The sequence below is a fragment of the Mobula hypostoma genome, chromosome 2 (genome assembly GCF_963921235.1).
Source record: "Mobula hypostoma chromosome 2, sMobHyp1.1, whole genome shotgun sequence".
Taxonomy (NCBI): domain Eukaryota; kingdom Metazoa; phylum Chordata; class Chondrichthyes; order Myliobatiformes; family Myliobatidae; genus Mobula; species Mobula hypostoma.
The window spans coordinates 166,668,761-166,688,281 of NC_086098.1; the positions used below are offsets into that span (position 1 = coordinate 166,668,761).

The 19,521-nt window shown below is 43.9% G+C and overlaps 1 protein-coding gene across 2 annotated transcripts in view; it reads left to right on the forward strand.

The window, feature by feature from the left end:
* LOC134342647 (death-inducer obliterator 1-like) overlaps window positions 1–11,170 on the forward strand; it is a 106,385-nt gene extending 95,215 nt beyond the window's left edge. For both annotated transcript variants that reach the window (XM_063041021.1, XM_063041022.1), the window contains one exon: window positions 7,547–11,170. In XM_063041021.1, coding sequence (XP_062897091.1) covers window positions 7,547–9,798 — 2,252 coding nt within the window. In that variant the 3' untranslated portion in view covers window positions 9,799–11,170. The remainder of the gene's footprint in view (window positions 1–7,546) is intronic.
* Window positions 11,171–19,521: the final 8,351 nt, after the last annotated feature.

The following is a 19,521-nucleotide window of genomic DNA, read 5'->3' on the forward strand; positions in this document are numbered from 1 at the left end:
CAATATTTTATAGCATAAGACCATTCGGCCCATTGAGCCTGCCCTGCCATTCCATCATGGCTGATGTATTATCCCTCTCGATCCGATTCTCCTGCCATCTCTCTCAAACCTTTGATGCCCTTACTAATTAAGAACCTGTCAACCTCCACTTTAAATGTACTCAATGACTTGGCCTGCAGAGCCACCTGTGACGACAAATTTCACAAATTCACCACCCTCTGGCTAAAGAAATTCCTCCTCATCTTTGTTCTAAAGAGATGGCCCTTTCTTTCAAGCTAAGGTACAATTTCTACAAGAAGTATTTATTCTAAGTAGGGCTGATACGGTAGTGCTTGCTCGAGGCCTCTGACTTTACAAAAACTTATTACTTTACAAGACCATTAGAAAATAAAGCTGGTCATGTGTGCAGCAAGAACTAGACCACATGGGCTGGTAAGTGGTAGAATATTTGTATCAACAGGCAGTGATAATCTCCACAAAGGGTTTAACCACCTTGATAGTCAGTGGCATTACTACTAACAACAAACAATGACCAGAAGTTCAACTGGACTGGCCACATTAAAAATTGGGACTACAAGAGCAGGTCAGTTCAGGGGCTGGATATCAGGAAGCAAGTGACTTCGCACCTTTCCATCATCTACAAGTGATGAAAACCTGTTCACTTGCCTGGAGAGCCACCAACAATCAAGAATCTCAACGCAATCCAGGACAAAGCAACCAACTTGATTAGCCACATCCACCATATTTATTCACTTCACCACTAGAGTGTTTACCAACTGCAGAACTTACTGCAGTCACTGGCCCAGGCTCATTGGCCAAACCTGCGACCTCGACCATCAAGGACAAGAGCTATAGGAGTTTGAGAGCACTGTCATCGAGAAGTCCCCTCGATGTCTCATGCCGTCTTGGAAATAAATCACTATTCCTTCATTGCTGCCGTTCTTTCCAGAAACTTCAAACCATCAGCTGTACAAGATGTTAGTGCTGCTGTATTTTGAGTTACTTTGCTTAGTATTAAATAACCAGTTATAAGAGAAAAGTCATTATGTTGGAAAGAACGTAAAGGAGAGTGGTGCGTACATGGAATTTACTGTCAGGTGGTAGTAGAAGCAGATATATTATGGGCATTTAGGAGACTCTGACAATGGATGAAAGAAAAATGGAGGGCTATATGGGAGGGAAGGGTTAGATTAATCTTAGAATAGGTTCAAAAGTTAACACACCATAGTGGGCCGAAGGGTCTGAACTGTGCTGTACTCTATGTAAGACGTACAAGAATGTTGCCAGGATTCAAGGGCCTGAGCTATAGGGAGAGATTGGACTGACTGGAATGTTACTCCTTGCAATATAAGAGACTGCAAAATGGCCTTGTGAGTATAAAATAATGAGGGGCATAGATATGGTGAGTATACATTGCTAAGTAAAAGCTGGAGGCCATAGATTTAAGGTTAGAGGGAAAAGATTTAAGAGACCTGAGGGTGGTGCTTCCATGGAGGTAGAAAAAGTAGTTGAGAAGAGCGCACAGCCACATTGGAAAGACATTTAAGTACATAAATAGGAAAGGTTGAGAGAAATATAGGCCAAACACAAGCAAATGGGACCTTGGTTAGTATGGAACGGTTGGGCCGAAAGGCCTGTTCTGTGCTGTATTACTCTGACGAACAACATTGTGCCTATCTTCAGCAGAAGAACTGTAGTGGTTCAAGAATGTTGCTCAGCCCCACACCACAGGACAATTAGAGATGGTGATTAAAATGCTGTTCTTCCTGGCCACACCAGCTCCCTAGAATGGATGTTAAATGATAATACACAGTATACATTGAGACCAATATGTTGATTGAAGGATAGGAAAATTGTTTTGCTCCCCTTTGAATAGTTGCGGTGGATTTTTTCATCAGCTGTGGAATAGCCGTTTATTGTGGGGAAAAGACCGATTTCCCTTTGTTATATGGACAGGTTCTCCAGGATTAACTGCTGAGCTACAATGGATTCAAATCTACAAACGCAGGAGTGTTGCCAACGTTTAAATAGAATTGCAGTGAATATTCGGTCTCCCAAACAGGATTCGTCTTCACCTGATGTGTAGTTCCCTTTTGATTTTAAACTCAAATCACTTGCATCTTATGTTCCATAACATTTTTTAAATGTTCCTGCAGTATGGATTTGTGTATCATCAGTAGGTTTTTGCTGATCTTCAATAAGTTGCAAAGCAGTCTGGGCAGGTTCCGTGTTCACTGTCCAACATGATAAATTTCAGAATAATTAATCCTTAGTTTCAAACCAAATGGGTGTCAACAACTCTAAAGGCATGCTAAAAACTAAATATTTTGATTAAGGCTGGTTCTCTAAATAACTAGACTTTATGATGAGTTACAACTAAGACCATCGATTCCAACTGGTAAATGCTGATCAAGATGCTCCCTCCAATTTAGTTCCATTTGCTTGTGTTTGGCCCATAACCCAAATTTTTCTAGTCCATGTTTGTACCTGTCCAATTGATCTTCAGAAGTAGCTCATCTGGTAGCTCATTCCACATTGTACATTAAAAAGCTATTCCTATTTGATATTGCACCTTAAACCTGTTTTTTTTCCCCCAACCTATCTTTACCTCTCGTGATTTTATACACTTCTGTAAGATCACCTCTGCCCTTTACGTTCTGTCGCACACTGAGGTCCTGTGCGAGTGTGAATCTCATTCACTATTATACAAGCCAACTATTCTCTCTCTTACCACAACCACCACCACTTCACCTACCAACCTTTGCTTTCGGAATTCTCAGAAAAAGTCTGTTCCAACATTTTTTTACTCAACGATCACTTCCCCGCAAGTTTTAACTCTCTCCTTTCTGTTCATCAATACTCGGCAGTTGAGACCCTTGATTACGTCAAATCACCAATTAGATTTGGGTAGGAGATTTTTAATTGAAAGGTCGATGTAATAACATCAAAAATGAATTGGATAATTACTTAGAGCCAGGGTTCTGGGGGAATACGTGGGAGCAGGGCTAATTTGAGTGCTTAGTCACGAGCCTCCTCGTCTCTCACTGATCCTGAAATTGGTTCAACTGCTGCCTCGAATCTTCTGATCAAGATTGGTGTGATTGTTTCAGTAGTAAAGGGGGCATCTCGGCGTTGTAAAGCCACTCGGTGCGTGGCAAGCGCGAACCAACGCACATTAGTCCACCTCAAAGATCTGTGATACCTCTCCTAGACTGTGTCTAAATACTCGGCATTCTGCTTGAAAGTCTACCATCACTGGAGGCTACATTGTAAGTAAGGAGGTTGAGTAGCGTATGACTGGGGGTGAGAGCTATTGAAGCTTCCAGCAGAAGGGGAAAAGTGTAATATCGCTAAAGTTCACTCTGAGGCCACATCTTAGTTCATAAGGAAGTGAGCGGTGTGATCAGATTCTTATAACGTGAAGTCGCTTATTCCCAATAGTTGGTGTGGTTTCCCGCCGCTGGAGATCGCTGTCTCCATCCCCTAGGCTAACGGGGGTGAATCATGGACTACTGGTAAACACCACCCCCGTCACATCTCTGAAGACCTGGTGAACGGATTTATTTGGCAGTAGTTGGTGTTTGTTTATCTGTTTCTGTTGTGTTGAAGTGTTGCTTTTTCCTGAACCCCTCCTGTTAGTGGGGAATATTGCCCCGAAGTGAAGCTTCTCTTCCACCAATCTTTACAGTGGAGCAAAACAACTAGGAGAACTCCACATGCGGCAGTTCGGCCCGTCGTTATTGCTGTCTTTTTGGACTCCAATTTAAACCTTTTGTCCATTATTTCCTAGTTTTCTATCCCTGTTGTTTATGGGTGGTTACTTTAAATTTGAGATAGAACCCCACTACTCTAGTTAAACATACCCAGCCCCACGCACATTGTTTGGAAAAATATCCAACAAAAATTGGTTTCATTTCTAAAAGTTATCTAATATTTTCATGTCATCGTCTTCATTAGGTGTTTGCGTTCAGTATCCTCGCCGTCTCCCAAGAAAAATGCAATCGTTCCGTCTTTTAGATTATGATTGGGTGAATCACGTGGTGAAATACTTCCGTGTCCAGCCTCTCTCTAGTCGTAGGTGCAGAGCGCAGAACCAAACCTCTCAACCCACTATGTTCATCCTGATCTATCTAATATAAATCCCATTTACCACGCCTTGGACTACATAGCTTTCTTGCGATTTAAATACCGAGTGGGAGTAGCTGCCGCTTCTAGCCATATAGTGTGCGACGAAGGAGGCGGCCAGGTTCAGTACGCGCAGTGTCCCTGCCCATCAGACTAGAAGAACTGATAGGGCGAGTTGTGCGTGTTGTCCAGTAGTGTAATCCGAGAGTTTGGTAATGTGCTACTATCAAATACCATTGATATGCTGGAGGGAGTGGATGGTTGAGTGGTTAGTTGGAGCTAGACTGTTTCAGCTACTTTGGCTGGGGTAACTGAGTGAGGATAGAGGAGATTGACAACGTGTATGTCAACTTGGATCACTACGTTATCCAAGGCTGCCATCCAGCCAAAGGGAGAGAGCCTAGCTCAGGGTCCGGTCAATGACCAGTCCTCTTCCCTACCTACACAAGATACTGGAGGAACTCAGTAGGTCATGCAGCATCTATGGAGAGGAATAAACAAGTCGACTAATGAAGGTCTCGGCCCGAAATGTGTCTATAGATGCTGCCTGACGGCTGAGTTTCTTCAGCTCTTCCGTGCATAATACTCTGAATTTCCAGCCACTACAGAATTTTTTTTTCCTTCCCTCATTGGGTTTTCGGTTATCATTTATTGACTGGTTGTTCCACTTCAGCGCGCATCAGCCTGTCCGGCACAGTCTCTGTGGAAAGGAACGGGATGGGAGAGTCGCCCTTCCCTGACCCCCCAGGCCTGACCACCCCGAGATCGCCCCCTATCGGACTGGCAACTAGTTATTGTTCCTGTTCTGGTGTTGGCGATGCAAACTCTGCGATCGCGGCTCATGGGGGGGGGGGGGTGATCAGAAGGGAAGATAGAGTTGGTTTAGTGTGAATATATGAAGTAGAAAGCAGAATTTGGCTGTACTTTCGCTGTCACTACTGTTTGTGCTGTTGCCTCTGGGATTTTGGTTGTCTCAGACAACACAATACTGAGTGCTTCTTCAAACCCTAATTGACTGTGAACTCATCGCAAGAGATTCTGCAGATGCTGGAAATCCAGAGGAACACACGAAATGCTGGAGGAACTCAGCAGGTCCGAAAGCATCTTGGGCGAGATGACCGGATGAAGGGTCTCGGCCGAATACCCCTTCATAGACGCCTGACCTGCTGAGTTCCTCCCGCATTTTTGTGTATTACTGCTGGAAGAACTAAACGTTAGGTCCAGCAAGATGAACGATGGCTGTAGGAATTGCCTTTTCAGCTAGAAACCCTGCAACAGGACCTCATTAATTCCTCACCTCTGCCACCACCCTCCCCATCTACATATGCTGCTCGACCCGCTGAGTTCTTCCAACGGGTTGTTTGTTGCTCCAGATACCAGCCTTTGTGGTCTTCTGTCTCCTTTGCTTTGGCGGGCTTGCGTGAGGGAAGCCCCGCAGTGAAGAAATCGGAGCAATACACATAAAATCCTGGAGGAACTGATGTAGGGTCTCGGCCTGAAAAGTTGACTGTTTACTCTTTTCCATAGATGCTGCCTGCTGAGTTCCTCCAGCATTTTGTGTGTGTTGGTTGGATTTCCAGCATCTACAGATTTTCTCTTGCCTGTGAAGAATCCGGCCTCATTATTAGTAGTCAACTCTTGTGACTACCTCCTCCAAAGGAAACCCCAGTTCTTTGCATAATCGATCCAAACCTTGTTAAATTTCTTAAATTTATTTTATTTCTGGATGGTGATTTACTTTCTCCTCCGACTGATTTTATTTTTCCCTTGGAACTCCCCAAGAACCACTGGGGTCCAGTAATGGATGGGAAGGGATTAATTTCGTGTTTTTTTTAAAGCCCACTGCATCGTTTTGAGGTAAGAATCGTCAGCCTACGGAGCTCTTTCCCCTTCATAATTCGGAGTTCCAACTTGCAAACTGGGGTCACCCAATAGAAGATGCAAGCTCGGCTTTAAGATGTCTTCCACATTTGCAGCGAATGTTTACGCTAGTAATCTTCCGATGTATCGCTACTTCAGTGTTCAAGCCAATCTTACAGAAGTTTAACTTAAAATAGTTGATTTAAAAAAAAAATCAACTTGACATTTGAACCGTTAACTTAAGTAGTTTCCATAGCTGCGGACAAGTGTGGAACGATCTAGGGTTTAACGTCGAATACGTTTCTGTGACTTTCTTGAAGTTCTAAGTGATCACCCCCATTGCAGAGTTTCGCTGGGAAACTTGAATCCTCCCCTACGCAGTCCGCATTCCCTCTACTAGCGATTCCCTCCACCCGTCTCTCTTCTCGCTGTCCTACCCCCGTCCCGTCCCTTCTGTAAGTATCAGCCATCCCGGATAGCTCGCTGCAAGATGCAATGTAGAGGCGAGATTCTGCAAAAGCTGGAAGTCTTGAGCAATACGCAGGCATATGCTGGGGGAACTCGGCGGGTCAGGCAGCATCTATGAAGAGGAATAAACTGAGATCATCAGTTCCCCCAACAATGGTGTGTGACGCGCAAGGTGCATTGTGGAGCATCTTGCGAAGGTGAAATTTGGGACCCCTGCATACTTGCGATTACTTAAAGCTTGCATTTATAAGATATAGTATATCGACCGTAAACTTTATTCTCACTTTTCCCGTGAAAATTCCCATTGGTTAGCAGGAGACGTCAATCGGAACATTATACTTTTATAAGAGGAATTAGCTTTACTTCAAGAAGTAGATCTATATCGCCTGGTGTAAACCACCTTTATATTACCGATTTGAGATCTGTGCTGGGACAATGCTGGCCGGCCACTGAGGTTCCCCCACTTTCCGTGCAAATGCTACATCCTGCGCGTCTGTTACTTGGTCCCTGTGTTAACGGAGATCCATTAAAATACTTGAATGGCTTTTTCGATTCTGTTTCTATCTGTCGATCTGTGGGAGACGAGAGGTCCCCAGTCACTGGGTTGGCAGAGAGGGCTGGGATTTTACCCACTGTGAACAGAACAGTATCGTACTGGCCGTGCCATTCGGCCCACAATGTCATGCCAACCTTGATGCCAATTTATACTAAATGCCCTCCCCCATTATCTGTATACTTCCATTTTCATATTCATGTGTCTGTTTAAAAGCTCCTTTAAACTCCACCGAACGGCCTGCTTCTGCTACTACCCCGGTAACCCATTCCACATACCTAACATTCTCTGCGTTTAATAAAAAAAACTTTCCATCTCGTCGCCTTTAACTTTAAAAACCTTTCCTTTTTTTTGGTGTTTCTATCATTGGGGAAAAGATTCTGACTATCCACCCTACCTATGCCTCTCATAATTTTAAAAAAAACCAGAAGTCTGTCGGGCTCCCCTCGGCCACTCATACTTTAGGAAGAACGATCTAAGTTTGTCCAATGTGTTAACTACATTTAATGTTGACCATGTTATTTCTCTTGCACTCTGCAGGTTTGGAGAAGAACCGCCCCAATCTCATCCTGGGTCTCGTCATTCGGCAGAAAGGCAAGCGGCGGCAGCAGGAGCCTGAGCCGGTCAACGTGCCCGAGCCTGAGAAGGGAGAGTCTGGCGTCTCGGAGGAGAAGAGGGTGCGGCTGGCCGCCGCCGAGGAGATGGAGGTGCATCATTACACTCCTGTGTCCAGGGAGAGCAAGCCAGCCAAAGCCCAAGTAGAGCCGGTCACCTCTACCCCTCCCTCGGCCTCTCCACCTGCCGAGATTCCCGGGGATTCAGTCCCACCACCGCCCAAGGGCACCATGAGCACTACTGCCCCGGCTCAGCCAGCGGCTGGTCCCAGCGCACCAGCCGCGCCTGGCGGTACCACAGTGGCTAACCCTCTCCAACACATCCTGCAGACACTGTTCGGCGGTAAGAAGGCTTTTGACAAAGCCAAGGACTCTCCCGACTCCTCTGGCTCCACGCCGGAGGCAGAAGCGGGCTCCTCTGCCCCTCTCATGGACCCCATCGTCCAGCAGTTTGGGCAGCTGAGAGAGGAAAAGATCGATCCCGAGGTCGAGGACGATGACAACCGTCCGTACGACCCAGAGGAAGAGTATAAGCCAGAGGCGGAGAAGGTATACGACTTGGAGGACGCTTATGACCCGGCTGATGAAACCATCCTGGAGGAAGCGATGGTACCGGTCGTCATGGACACAAAAAGCAGCGGACCGTCCGACCTCTACCTGCCCTCGCTCTCAGTCACCTCGTCCCTCCAGGAACAGCAAAAGATGTTGGACACACTCAACAAGCAAATCGAAGAGCAAACGCGTCAAGTCGAAGCGCAGGAGGAGGCTCTGAGGCAGCAGCGAGCGGCGGTCGGCGTCTCTATGGCTTGCTTCTCCGTCTCGGATGCCTTGATGTCTCCGCCACCCAAATCGGCCTCCTACAAGCCCGATATGTTCGAGGTGACGGACGGGGCCGCAGGGCAGGCGGCTGGCCCCGAACCTGCTGCTTCCTCTGGCCTGTCGCAAGTAATTGACCAGCGCCGGGACCCGCGCCAGGCAGCCGTGAGGAGGGTGACCCCGAACCAGTCGCAGCCGGCCGCCCGAAACCAGGCTCCCGAAGAAGGTGCCTCCATCCCGCACGGCCCGGCCTCGTACAGCAGTCCTGGAGTCCAGGAAGCGACACCCACCGACACAACTACTTTGGTCCCAGAAGCTGCTGCTACTTCAACCTCCCATGCCGAAGGAGGGGTCCCGGCCCCCGCCGAAGTGCTGCAACCCCCCGTCTGCCAGGAAGCGATGCCGCCACTCGGATGCCCTCCTCAACCTCCGCTGCTCATGGACCAAGCCCAGGGTGTTCAACCCATACACAAAACTCTCCTCCCGACCCCCGCACACCCGCCCCTCGTGGTATCCTATGCCGGCGACCACAGCTTCCCCTCGCCTCCTTGCGGCTCCCCCAATTTTGGAAACCCGCAGAACTTCCCCACTAACAACATGCAACAGGCGATGGGACCTTTCCCGAACTTCCAGCAGCCTAACAGCGGTCAACCGTTCGACCCCGACTTCAACCGGGAGCCGCTAACCCCGTTCCAGCAGCCGAAGCCCACGAACTTCTTCCCCAGAGCCCCCGCCCCCAGGTACCGCTTCCAAAGTCAATCCCGCCCGGGGTACGGGAACCATCTGTCCCATCCCATGGGGAACCATTCCCAATCCCCCCAAGAAATGCCCGCTCAAAACACGGAAGCCGAAGGCCAGAGGTTAGGGGGGATGCAACCCGAAACGCGAGACCGAGAGCGATCCAGGGTTCACCCGGGAAGACAGCGGGACAGGCAAGAAGGTGGCCCGCATGACCGGTACGGGTCAGACCGATCTGATAACCGCTACCCGGCCGATCGGTTTCGCAGGGGAGCGGACGATAGGCGGAGAGACCGAGATCGAGATTATGGGCGGCCGTGGGACCGCGATCGCGACAGAGAGCGGTCCTGGAATCGCGACAGAGAGTGGGACAGGAACCGCGATCGTGATCGAAGCAAGAACCGGGACCAAGACAGAGATCGGGATCGCTACCGTAGGAGGGAACGGGACAAAGGCAGAGAGAGAGATAGAAGCAGAGAAAGAGAACGAGTTAAAGACAGAGACTACGACCGGGGCAGGGAGAACAAAGGCAAGGAGAGGGAGCGAGAGGGCAAAGCCGAGGCCGAAGAGGGTAAGAGAGCGGCGAGTGAGGCCGGTGCTCCCAACAGCAAGCCCGAGTCATGACGAGAGCCAGACTGTTTCAGCGACCTCCCTTCTTCACATGCAGGGGGAAGAGACTGATAGCGACTAACATTGAATTTGTAATCCACCGTCACCCGTCGGTGAAGGGACTTGGACTAAACGGGTTATTGGAGCAACTCTTATTGTGGAGGCCACCGGAGCCCCGACTACGTACAAGTCTCAGCGCCTAAAGAGACTTCAAGCTCTGCTCCCGGACCACCCAACTCTTGGCACCTTTATTACTTTTACACTTTTAAAAGTCAAACCATGGTTGTACATTTTAAACGGTCCCAGACTGATTTCAGTCTTTTTTTGAGAACCGTTAGGATATTCCCAGTGAGTGGGCGCGGTGCGCAGAAACTGCAACCGAAATATTCTGGAGATTCTCTCCGTTCCAACCTAGCTCTGGGGTTAAATGCGTTTCCTTGGTTTTGGGTTCATGAATTATGACCCAGGGAAGGAAACGCTGTTAGTACCTCTCCAGGGAGGGTATCTGATCGAGTGGTGCCACTCCTTGGGCCTGAGGGGGAGGGAGGGAGGGAAGGAGGGTGGTTCCACTGGGGAAACCCGGCACCGTCTCTGTTTCTGTGAACCTCTAGTAAATTTTCGGCTCTCCGCTCCCAACGCCAGATTTCAAGGATTTTTTTATATGACGTGGAGGAGAGGTGAAGGGTGAGGAGCGAACAAGATGCAAAATCGAAATGAAATTTCACGCTGTTTGATATTGGTATTAATTGTATTGGTTACTGGTGTGACTCCCGACCGGCGTCTGCGTTGCTGAATGTGGGTTGGGGGGTGGTGGGGGGAGGGGGTAAGAAAGGCTCTCACTCCGCACCTCCCCACACTGGACAACATTCTGGAGTTATTTCTGATCATTAAATCTTCAGGAATTGTGTTTGTGTGTATGTATATAAAAATATCTGCATCCATAAGGGACTCTCAGGTAAAAACCGGAAGTTGCTGAAACCTTCGGCACGATTGCTGGAGTTTGTAAACGCCTGTGAAAAGCTCCTCCTGTCAGACATCCTTGCCTATGGATTCAGGGTCTTTTCCCATCCTGAACATTTTTATTTAAATAAAGTTCTTGGAATCTTAACATTTCAGTCATTGCGAATGGAGAGCCTTTCAAGGTAGATATGCAAAAAGGATTATTTTGTTCCACTACCTTTTACCACTTGTGGATATTTTTTTATCACCACCCAGTTACTCCAGTTCTGAGCAATTCAGGGGCCCGGCTCACGGTCACACTACCTGAAGTTTTTTACGTGTTAGTGAAACCAATAGACTTTATCACTGGATGTAAAGACGAACCTAACTGGTTTTGATTTGATTCGGGGGAGGGGGTTAAAAAAGTGAAATGTACAGTGTAATTAAAAGAAAATCACAATTCAAAGATGGCTGTAGTCTTGTTTTTTTTAGACTTGTGTGGAGTTGAGATAATTTGGTCTCATTCAGGAGTAGAAAACTCGCTCCTTGGCCAGTGGTAATTGGCCCAGTCCCTGATACTCAGTAAGGTAAATTTGCACAGCGGCTTCAGCCAAGTATCATCCAAGGGCGGCACTGGGAAAGGGTCAAACGGGTAAAATATTGAGTGTGAAGAACGTATGGAGGGAGGCGATAGAGAGGGAGAGCCAGTGATTCAGTCTTTCATTGGTTCTGTTGTGGTTATTGGATTTATTGAGTATGGCCGCAAGAAAACCAATTTCGGGGTTGTATATAGTGATATACGTGAACTTCGATAATAAATTTACTATGAACTATATATGATATTTGAAAAGTGGGGAGGGCGTTGTTCGAGGTCATCTGTCCTTGGGTGAATGGTGAAATCTATCTCTGCTCACTAAAGTAGGAATGTCCGAAAACAGGGTGTGCTCTAAGGAACAGAGAATATTACAGCCCAATGCAGGTCCTTTGGCCCATAATGTTGTGTCAGCCCTTTAACCTACTCTAAGATCGATCTAACTCTTCCCTCCCACATAGCCCTCCATTTTCCTGTCATCCCTGTGCAATTAAGAGTCTTTTAATTGTCTCTAATTTATCTGCTTCTACCACTACTCCGGACAGTGCGTTCCACTCGCCCACCACACTTTTTTAAACAACACACATCACCTTCAGTTAGTCCTGATGAAGGGTCTCGGCCTGAAACGTCGACTGCACCTCTTCCTAGAGATGCTGCCTGGCCTACTGCGTTCACCAGCAACTTTGATGTGTGTTGCTTGAATTTCCAGCATCTGCAGAATTCCTGTTTACACTTTTTTTAAAACAAGCTACATCTGATAGCCCGCCCCCCCCCCCCGATTATAAACCTTTCTCCAATCAACTTAAAATTATCAGGAAATAATGTATGAAGCAGCCTTTACACACAAATAATGCTTTGGACTTTTAATAGGAGCCAAAATATAAACGTTTGTAAATGCGAGGGGTCAAAGCAGGAGCATTGCCAATACAGGGTTCTTCAGAGGTGAATTCATGACTTGGTACGCCCATGGTCTGGAATGACTGCACCGCAGATGATGTGAGTCACCTTGGCAGTCAAACAGCACCGTGTTTAGCACAGACTTTCAGGAAGAAACTTGCTGACGTTCTCAAATGAGAGGGTCCAGTCTAGTCTGTCTTGGAGGCCAGGTCAATTGGCACCGAAATGGTCAAAGTATGGAAGGTATGGGTGAGCAGATCAACAGTTTCATTGGCTACATGTGCTATGTAATTATATGTGGTGTGTGTGACTGTTAGTGCTATGTTTTGCTGTTTCGTTTAGTTGTGTACATGTGTATGGTTGAATGACAATTTTAACTTAAATGTGTGTGTGGGAGATGGGAAGGTTTGTTTCAATGAAAAGTAGCAGGAAAGTGTGGAAGGAGATTGTGGGGGTGACTTAAAATGTGAGAACGTGTTAGGCAAGGTCAGGGGCATGTGTTTTACACAGAGCATGGTACGTGTCTGGAATGGGCTACTAGGGCTAGTAGTGGAAGTGGGCAGTTTGACATCATTGAAATAGACACATGGCTATAAAAGGATATGTATGCTAAATAACAGGAGGATATTTAGTATAAATTAGCATTAAGAATGACATAAATTGTGGCTGAAGTGCTGTACTGTTCTACATATTGGTTGCAAGTGGTAAGACGTTATTGACTGATGGTGCTAATCCAAGGAACCAGTTAAAGGAGAAAAGATGTGTCTGTAACTCTCGTAACCTCGGGACATTGCAAAGTGCTTTATAAGCAAGTATATTCAGGGCTGAGTTCTGTAGATGAGGAATATACAGAGGTGCTACAAAGTTTGTGAACCCTGTAGAATTTTCTCTATTTCTGCATAAATATGACCTAATATGTGATCAGATCTTTACATCAGTCCAAAAACTAGATAAAGAGAACCCTATTAAATAACACCAAAACATTATAATTGTTCATTTACTTATTGAGAAAAATGATCCAATATTACATGTATTTGTTGGGGAAAAGTATGTGAACTTCTGGGGTAAATGCCATCTACAAAAGCTATTTGGAGTCAGGTGTTCCAATGAATGAAATTAGATTGGAGGTGTGGGTTGTAGAGGTGCCCGGCCCTTTTTCAAAAAAAAAGACACACCCATCAAGTTACTGACAGAGCCTGCTTTTCTTAGAAAGATTTGTTTAGGCCTCGATCAAAACAACTCTCAGAGGACTTTCGAAGAATTATCGAGATACATGAAGATGGAAAAGGCTACAAAAGCATTTCTAAAAACCTGAGTGTTCATCAGTCCACAGGAAAAGAAATTGTCTACAAATGGAGGAAACTCAGTGTGGTTGCTGCTCTCCCTAGGAATGGGCATCCTGCAAAAATCACTCCAGGAGTACAACGTGTAATGCTGAAGGAGGTGGAAAAGAACCCGAGGGTAACAACAAAATATCTGCAGAAATCTCTAGAACGCTTTGTTCATATGTCCACTAGGAGGAGGACACTGAACAGGGATGGTGTTCATGGAAGGACATCATGGAAGGCCACTACTCTCCAAAGCAAAAACATTGCTGCACATCTTAAGTTTGCAAAAGACCAATTAGATGTCTGACAACGCTTCTAGGACAATCTTCTCTGGCCAGATGAAACAAAAGTTGAATTTCTGGGCAGAAATACACATTGCTATGTTTGGAGGAAAAATGAGTACTGCACACCAAACACCAAAATCTCATCCCAACCATGAAGTGGGGTGGAAGGAGCATCGTGGTTTGGAGCTGCTTTGCTGCCTCAGGGCCTGGGCAGCTTGCAATCATTGAAGGAACAATGAATTCAAAATTGTATCAAAATGTTTTACAGGAAAGTATCAGGGTAGCAGTCTGTCACTTGAAGCTTAATAGAAGTTGAATAATGGGACAAGACCATGACCCGAAAGACAAGAGTAAATTGACAAGAAAATGTCTATGAAGGTTCTCAATCATCCAGGTAATTGTATATCAAGCAGTAGTAACTCAAGGCAACTGGACTTGCTGCGTTGTTTGGAAGACATTTCAGAACTCAATCGAGAGGCTTCTTCAATTCTGATCCATGGTGGGTAGGATTCTGGCTTATAACTTTGGGTTGTTCAAAGGTATAGCAATCACCTGAAGGTCATTAAGAGTCCTAGAGGCAATGAGAGAGTCATTAGTCGTTGCATGAATGAAGATAAGACTAATAACCTTGTCATCACCACTACGACTCTTGCTGACTGTCAGGTGATTGCTATATCTTTAAACAACTTAGTTTATAAACTGGAAAACTACACACCATGGATCAGAACTGAAGAAGCCTCTCGGATGAGTGGTGAAAGGTCCTTTGGACAACACGGCAAGTCCAGTTGCTTTGATTTACTACTGCTTGATGCAACAACAGAATGGTTTAAAAAGAAAATAAAATTCATGTTTTGGAATGGCTGAATCAAAGTCCTGACCATAATCCTATAGAAATGTTGTGGAAGACCTGAAGCAAGCAGTTCTTGCAAAGAAGTCCACCAACATCCCCGACTTGAAGCAGTTTTGTAAGGAGGGAATGGCCTAAAGTTCTCCTAAGTGGATGTGCAGGACTTATCAACAGTTAATGGAAACGTTTGGTTGAAGTTATTACTGTATGGGGGTGGGGGGGGGGGGTCACACCTGTTACTGAAAGCAAAGGCTCATATACTTTTTCCAAAAATGCATGTAATATTACATCATTTTCTCAATAAATAAATGAACAAGTGTATTTTTTGTGTTCGTTATTTAATTGGGTTCTATTTATCTACAAAGTAGTTTTAGGACTTGCATGAACAACTGATCATATTTTAGGTAATTTATGCAGAAATAATATCATGGGAATTAGCGAAGTTCATTGGATATATGCTGGAACATGTTAGAATAGAAATAAAACACTAACTTATTCTTGTGGAACAGCCCATACTAATAGAATAGGAATTCTTATGGATGAAAACATGGCAAAAAGTGTCTTAGGACATTGAGCAATATCAGAAAGAGCGCTCCTTGTTAGATTCAGAGGACAACCATTTGATTTAGCAATTATACAGGTATATGCCCCAACAACATATGGAACAAATAAGGATATAGATAAATTCTATGAAGAGCTTGAACAAACAAAGATTGGATGCAAATCTCAAGATATTGTTATTGTCATGGGAGATCTAAATGCTAAAGTAGGACAAGGTGCTGATGGAAATACCACAGGAAAATTTGGACAAGAGTAAAGAACTGAAAGAGGTGAGAAATGGGTAGAATGGTGAAAGATGAATAATCAGGCCATTATGAATACCTACTTTAAAAACCATCCAAGATGCTTGTGGACCTGGAAAAGTCCAGGTGATAACACTAGAAATCAAGTTGACTTTATTACTATAAATCAAAGATTTAGAAACTCAGTGACTCAATGCAAAATATATCCAGGTGCAGACTGTAATAGTGACCATAACCCAGTAGTGTGTCATGTAAAAGTAAAACTTAAACTAAAGAAGCAAAACCCTGAACAACCCCTTGACTACTTGCAATTAATTAAAGAAGAAAACTTAAGACAAAAATTTACAATTGAAATGAGAAATAGATTTCAAAGTCTAGAAATAGAATCTGTTGAAGATGATAGCAATCATGTAGAAATAAAATTTAACTCTCTAAAAGATGCCTTGGTAGAATCAGCAAGGTCAGTGATTCCTAAAAAAGAATAAAAACACAAAGAATAAATGGATGACAGATGAAATCAAAAATCTAATGGAAGAAAGGAGACAAAAGAACGCAAATCCTATAGAATATGTCCTTAGATTTAAAAAAAAGTTAAAAGCTTATGTCAAAAAGCCAAAGAAGAATGGTTTAACCAGGAATGTGAGCAAATAGAAAGAATCTCTATTACTGATCCAAAAAGGTTACATCAACAAATCAAGAATATCACTGGTAAAAAGCTCCTCTGTTCTTCAGGTGGATGTTTGAAAGCAAAGGATGGTACCATTATCATGGAAAAAGATGAGATTATGAACAGATGGACTGAGTTTATTCAGGAATTGTTTGAAGACGATTGAGGTGAAAAACCAGAAATTAAGAAAAACATTGAAAGTCCAAGTATTTTAAAATCTGAAGTTCGTAATGCAATAGATAAGATGAAGAAAGGAAAGGCAGCAGGTCCTGATGAATTATTAATAGAACAAATTATCGCCCTTGAAGATTATGGAATTGAAAAACTTACTGATTTAATCAATAACATTTATGAGACTGGAATAATACCAGAAGAGATGAAAAAAAATCAGTATTTGTCACTCTTCCTAAGAAACCTGGAGCAATAGAATGTGAATTACATAGGACCATAAGTTTAATGAGTCATATCACCAAGATACTTCTAAGAATTTTGATGACAAGAGCTAAAAGTAAGATACAAGCTGAAATAGGTAAAGAACAATGTGGTTTTGTGAAAGACAAAGGTACAAGAAACGCAATATTGATGTTAAGGATACTATCAGAATGAGCTATTCAAGTGCAAAATGATTTGTTTGTTTGTTTTATCGACTACACAAAAACATTTGATAAAGTGAAGCACAATAAGTTATTTGAAATATTACAGAAAACTCTAGATCTAGATTGGAAAGACCTCCGCCTAATCAGAAATCTGTACTGGGAACAAACTGCCGCTGTAAGAATAGATGGAGAAGTGAGTCAGTTTACGAAAATCAAGAGAGGTGTTAGACAAGTGTGTGTTTTCTCCCCTGATTTATTTAATGTGTACAGTGAAACAATATTACAAAAAATAAGAGACATCTTGGGAATCAAAGTTGATGGTGAAAACATCAATAATTTCAGATATGCCGTTGACACTGTATTAATTGCCAGTACGGAGGAAGAACTACAAAACTTAATTGATATAATTGTTGAAGAAAGTACAAAAATGGGTCTATCTATCAATTGCAAAAAGACAGAATGTATGGTGATATCCAAAAAGAAGGAGAATCCTATCTGCAGGCTGAGAATAAATGGGGAAGACATAAAACAAGTACAGAACTTTGCTACTTAGGAAGCTGGGTGACATCAGATGGCAGGTGCGACATGGACATCAAAAGAAGAATAGGGATGGCAAAAGACACCTTTATGAGAATGAAGAGTATACTGACCAACACTAAACTAGGCATGACAACCCACCTCAGAGCACTGAAATGTTATGTTTATCCAGTTATGTTATATGGCTCAGAATGTTGGACAATATTAGTAACGTGAGGAAACGAATTGAAGCAGCAGAGATGTGGTTTTTGAGGAGGATGCAAAGAATATCATGGACGAAACAAATATCTAACGAGGATGTCATGAACAGAGCAAACACAAAAAGAGAAATGATGTGTGAGATCATGAAACGGCAAAGTAACTTCATTGGACATGTGATTAGGAAAGAGGAGTTAGAATGCATGGTAATTATGGGAAAGATTGAAGGGAAGAAAGTAAGAGGAAGATAGAGAATAATGATGATGGAGACAGCAGCCAGAGAACTGGAAATGAATACCAATGAATTGATCCGCTTGACCCGAAACAGGAGTGTGTGGGCCATGGCAGTCAAAGCTCAAACTGGGCACGGCACCAGATGATGATGATACAGAAATAGAGAAAATTCTACAGGAGTTCTAGAAGTAATAGATTAAGGAGAAACTATTTAAGTGGAAACTAAGGCGGAACTTCTTCACTCAGATGGTGATCCAAGTGCAGGTGGTGGATGCAGGTGCTATTGCAACATTTGAGACAGTTTGGGTAAGCACATGGAAGGAAAGGGCATTCAGAGCTTTGGTCCAGTTACAGGTCAATGGGACAATTGGGACAAATAATAATTTGACGGCTACTAGATGGGCTGAGGCACCTGTTTCTGTGCTCCAGTGCTCTATGACTATAAAACCTTACTTTTGAGTTTGCTTTTAAAAGAACAACCCTGTGTTATAATCTAGAGCTAAGTTGAGCTCTAAACTTAACTCAAGCTCCTTCATAGAAGCTGAGTTTGTTTGGAATTACCTCTGTAAAATTCTTCAGTTAACTTTCTATTCCTGTCAATATTTCTAATGAGAATATTCCCACCAGCATTGATGTTGCAACATCAGCAAAAACCTCATTGGCAACTAGTTTCAAGTTAAGATGCTTCAGGTGGACTCAAATCTGCCCAGATGAAGGGTCTTGACTAGAAGCAACAACTGTCCATTTCCTTCCACAGATGCTGCATGAACTACTGAGTTCTCCAGCAACTTTGTCTTTCTAGTTTCATGTGACTCCAGTTCATGTAGTAAGTTTCATTATAAATATAGAGATAAATATTTATAATTGAAGATAAATACATCTAAAAGAATATAATATTGGATTATGAAGTCAGGACTAAGTTCTGTCTGTTTGCCTAGGGCAATTATTAAAGATAGCCATAGATTTGTGCAACACAGAAATGATCATCATGCCTGTCAATACTAATCCCATTTGCCTGCATAGATCAGGGACTTGGACTCAAGTACTTTCTACTGCCCAAAATTTGATTACAAAGTGACATGAATTCAAACAAACAGCTTCTTGAATCTCTTCCATTCTGAGTGAGATTGTGTGGTGTGACCACATGCCTTCCAATTCCTTATGTTCTTTATCATCTTCAGTTGAAAGTTCATTAATCTCAAGTGTTAACAGGCAAACTAGCAACATTCTGTGTACTGTGTGCGTGCTTTATGTTTAGAAATGTTGCTCAACTTCTCTTGTGAAGATTCGGTTCCAAATTTTAAACTCTGCCCTTGATTATGTTTCAGTATTCACTACGGAAAAGGATCTTGGCGATTGTAGGGATGACTTGCAGCGGACTGAAAAGCTTGAGCATGTAGATATTAAGGAAGAGGATATGCTGGAGCTTTTGGAAAGCATCAAGTTGGATAAGTCACCAGGACTGGATGGGATGTACTCCAGGCTACTGTGGGAAGCGAGGGAGGAGATTGCTGAGCCTCAAGTGATGATCTTTGCATCGTCAATGAGGATGGGAGAGGTTCCGGAGGATTGGAGGGTTGTGAATGTTGTTCCCTTATTCAAGAAAGGGAGTAGAGATAGCCCAGGAAATTATAGACCAGTGAGTCTTACTTCAGTGGTTGGTAATTTGATGGAGAAGATCCTGAGAGGCAGGATTTATGAACATTTGGAGAGGTGTAATATGATTAGGAACAGTCAGCATGGCTTTGTCAAAGGCAGGTCATTCCTTATGAGCCTGAATTGAATTTTTTGAGGATGTGACTAAACACACTGATGA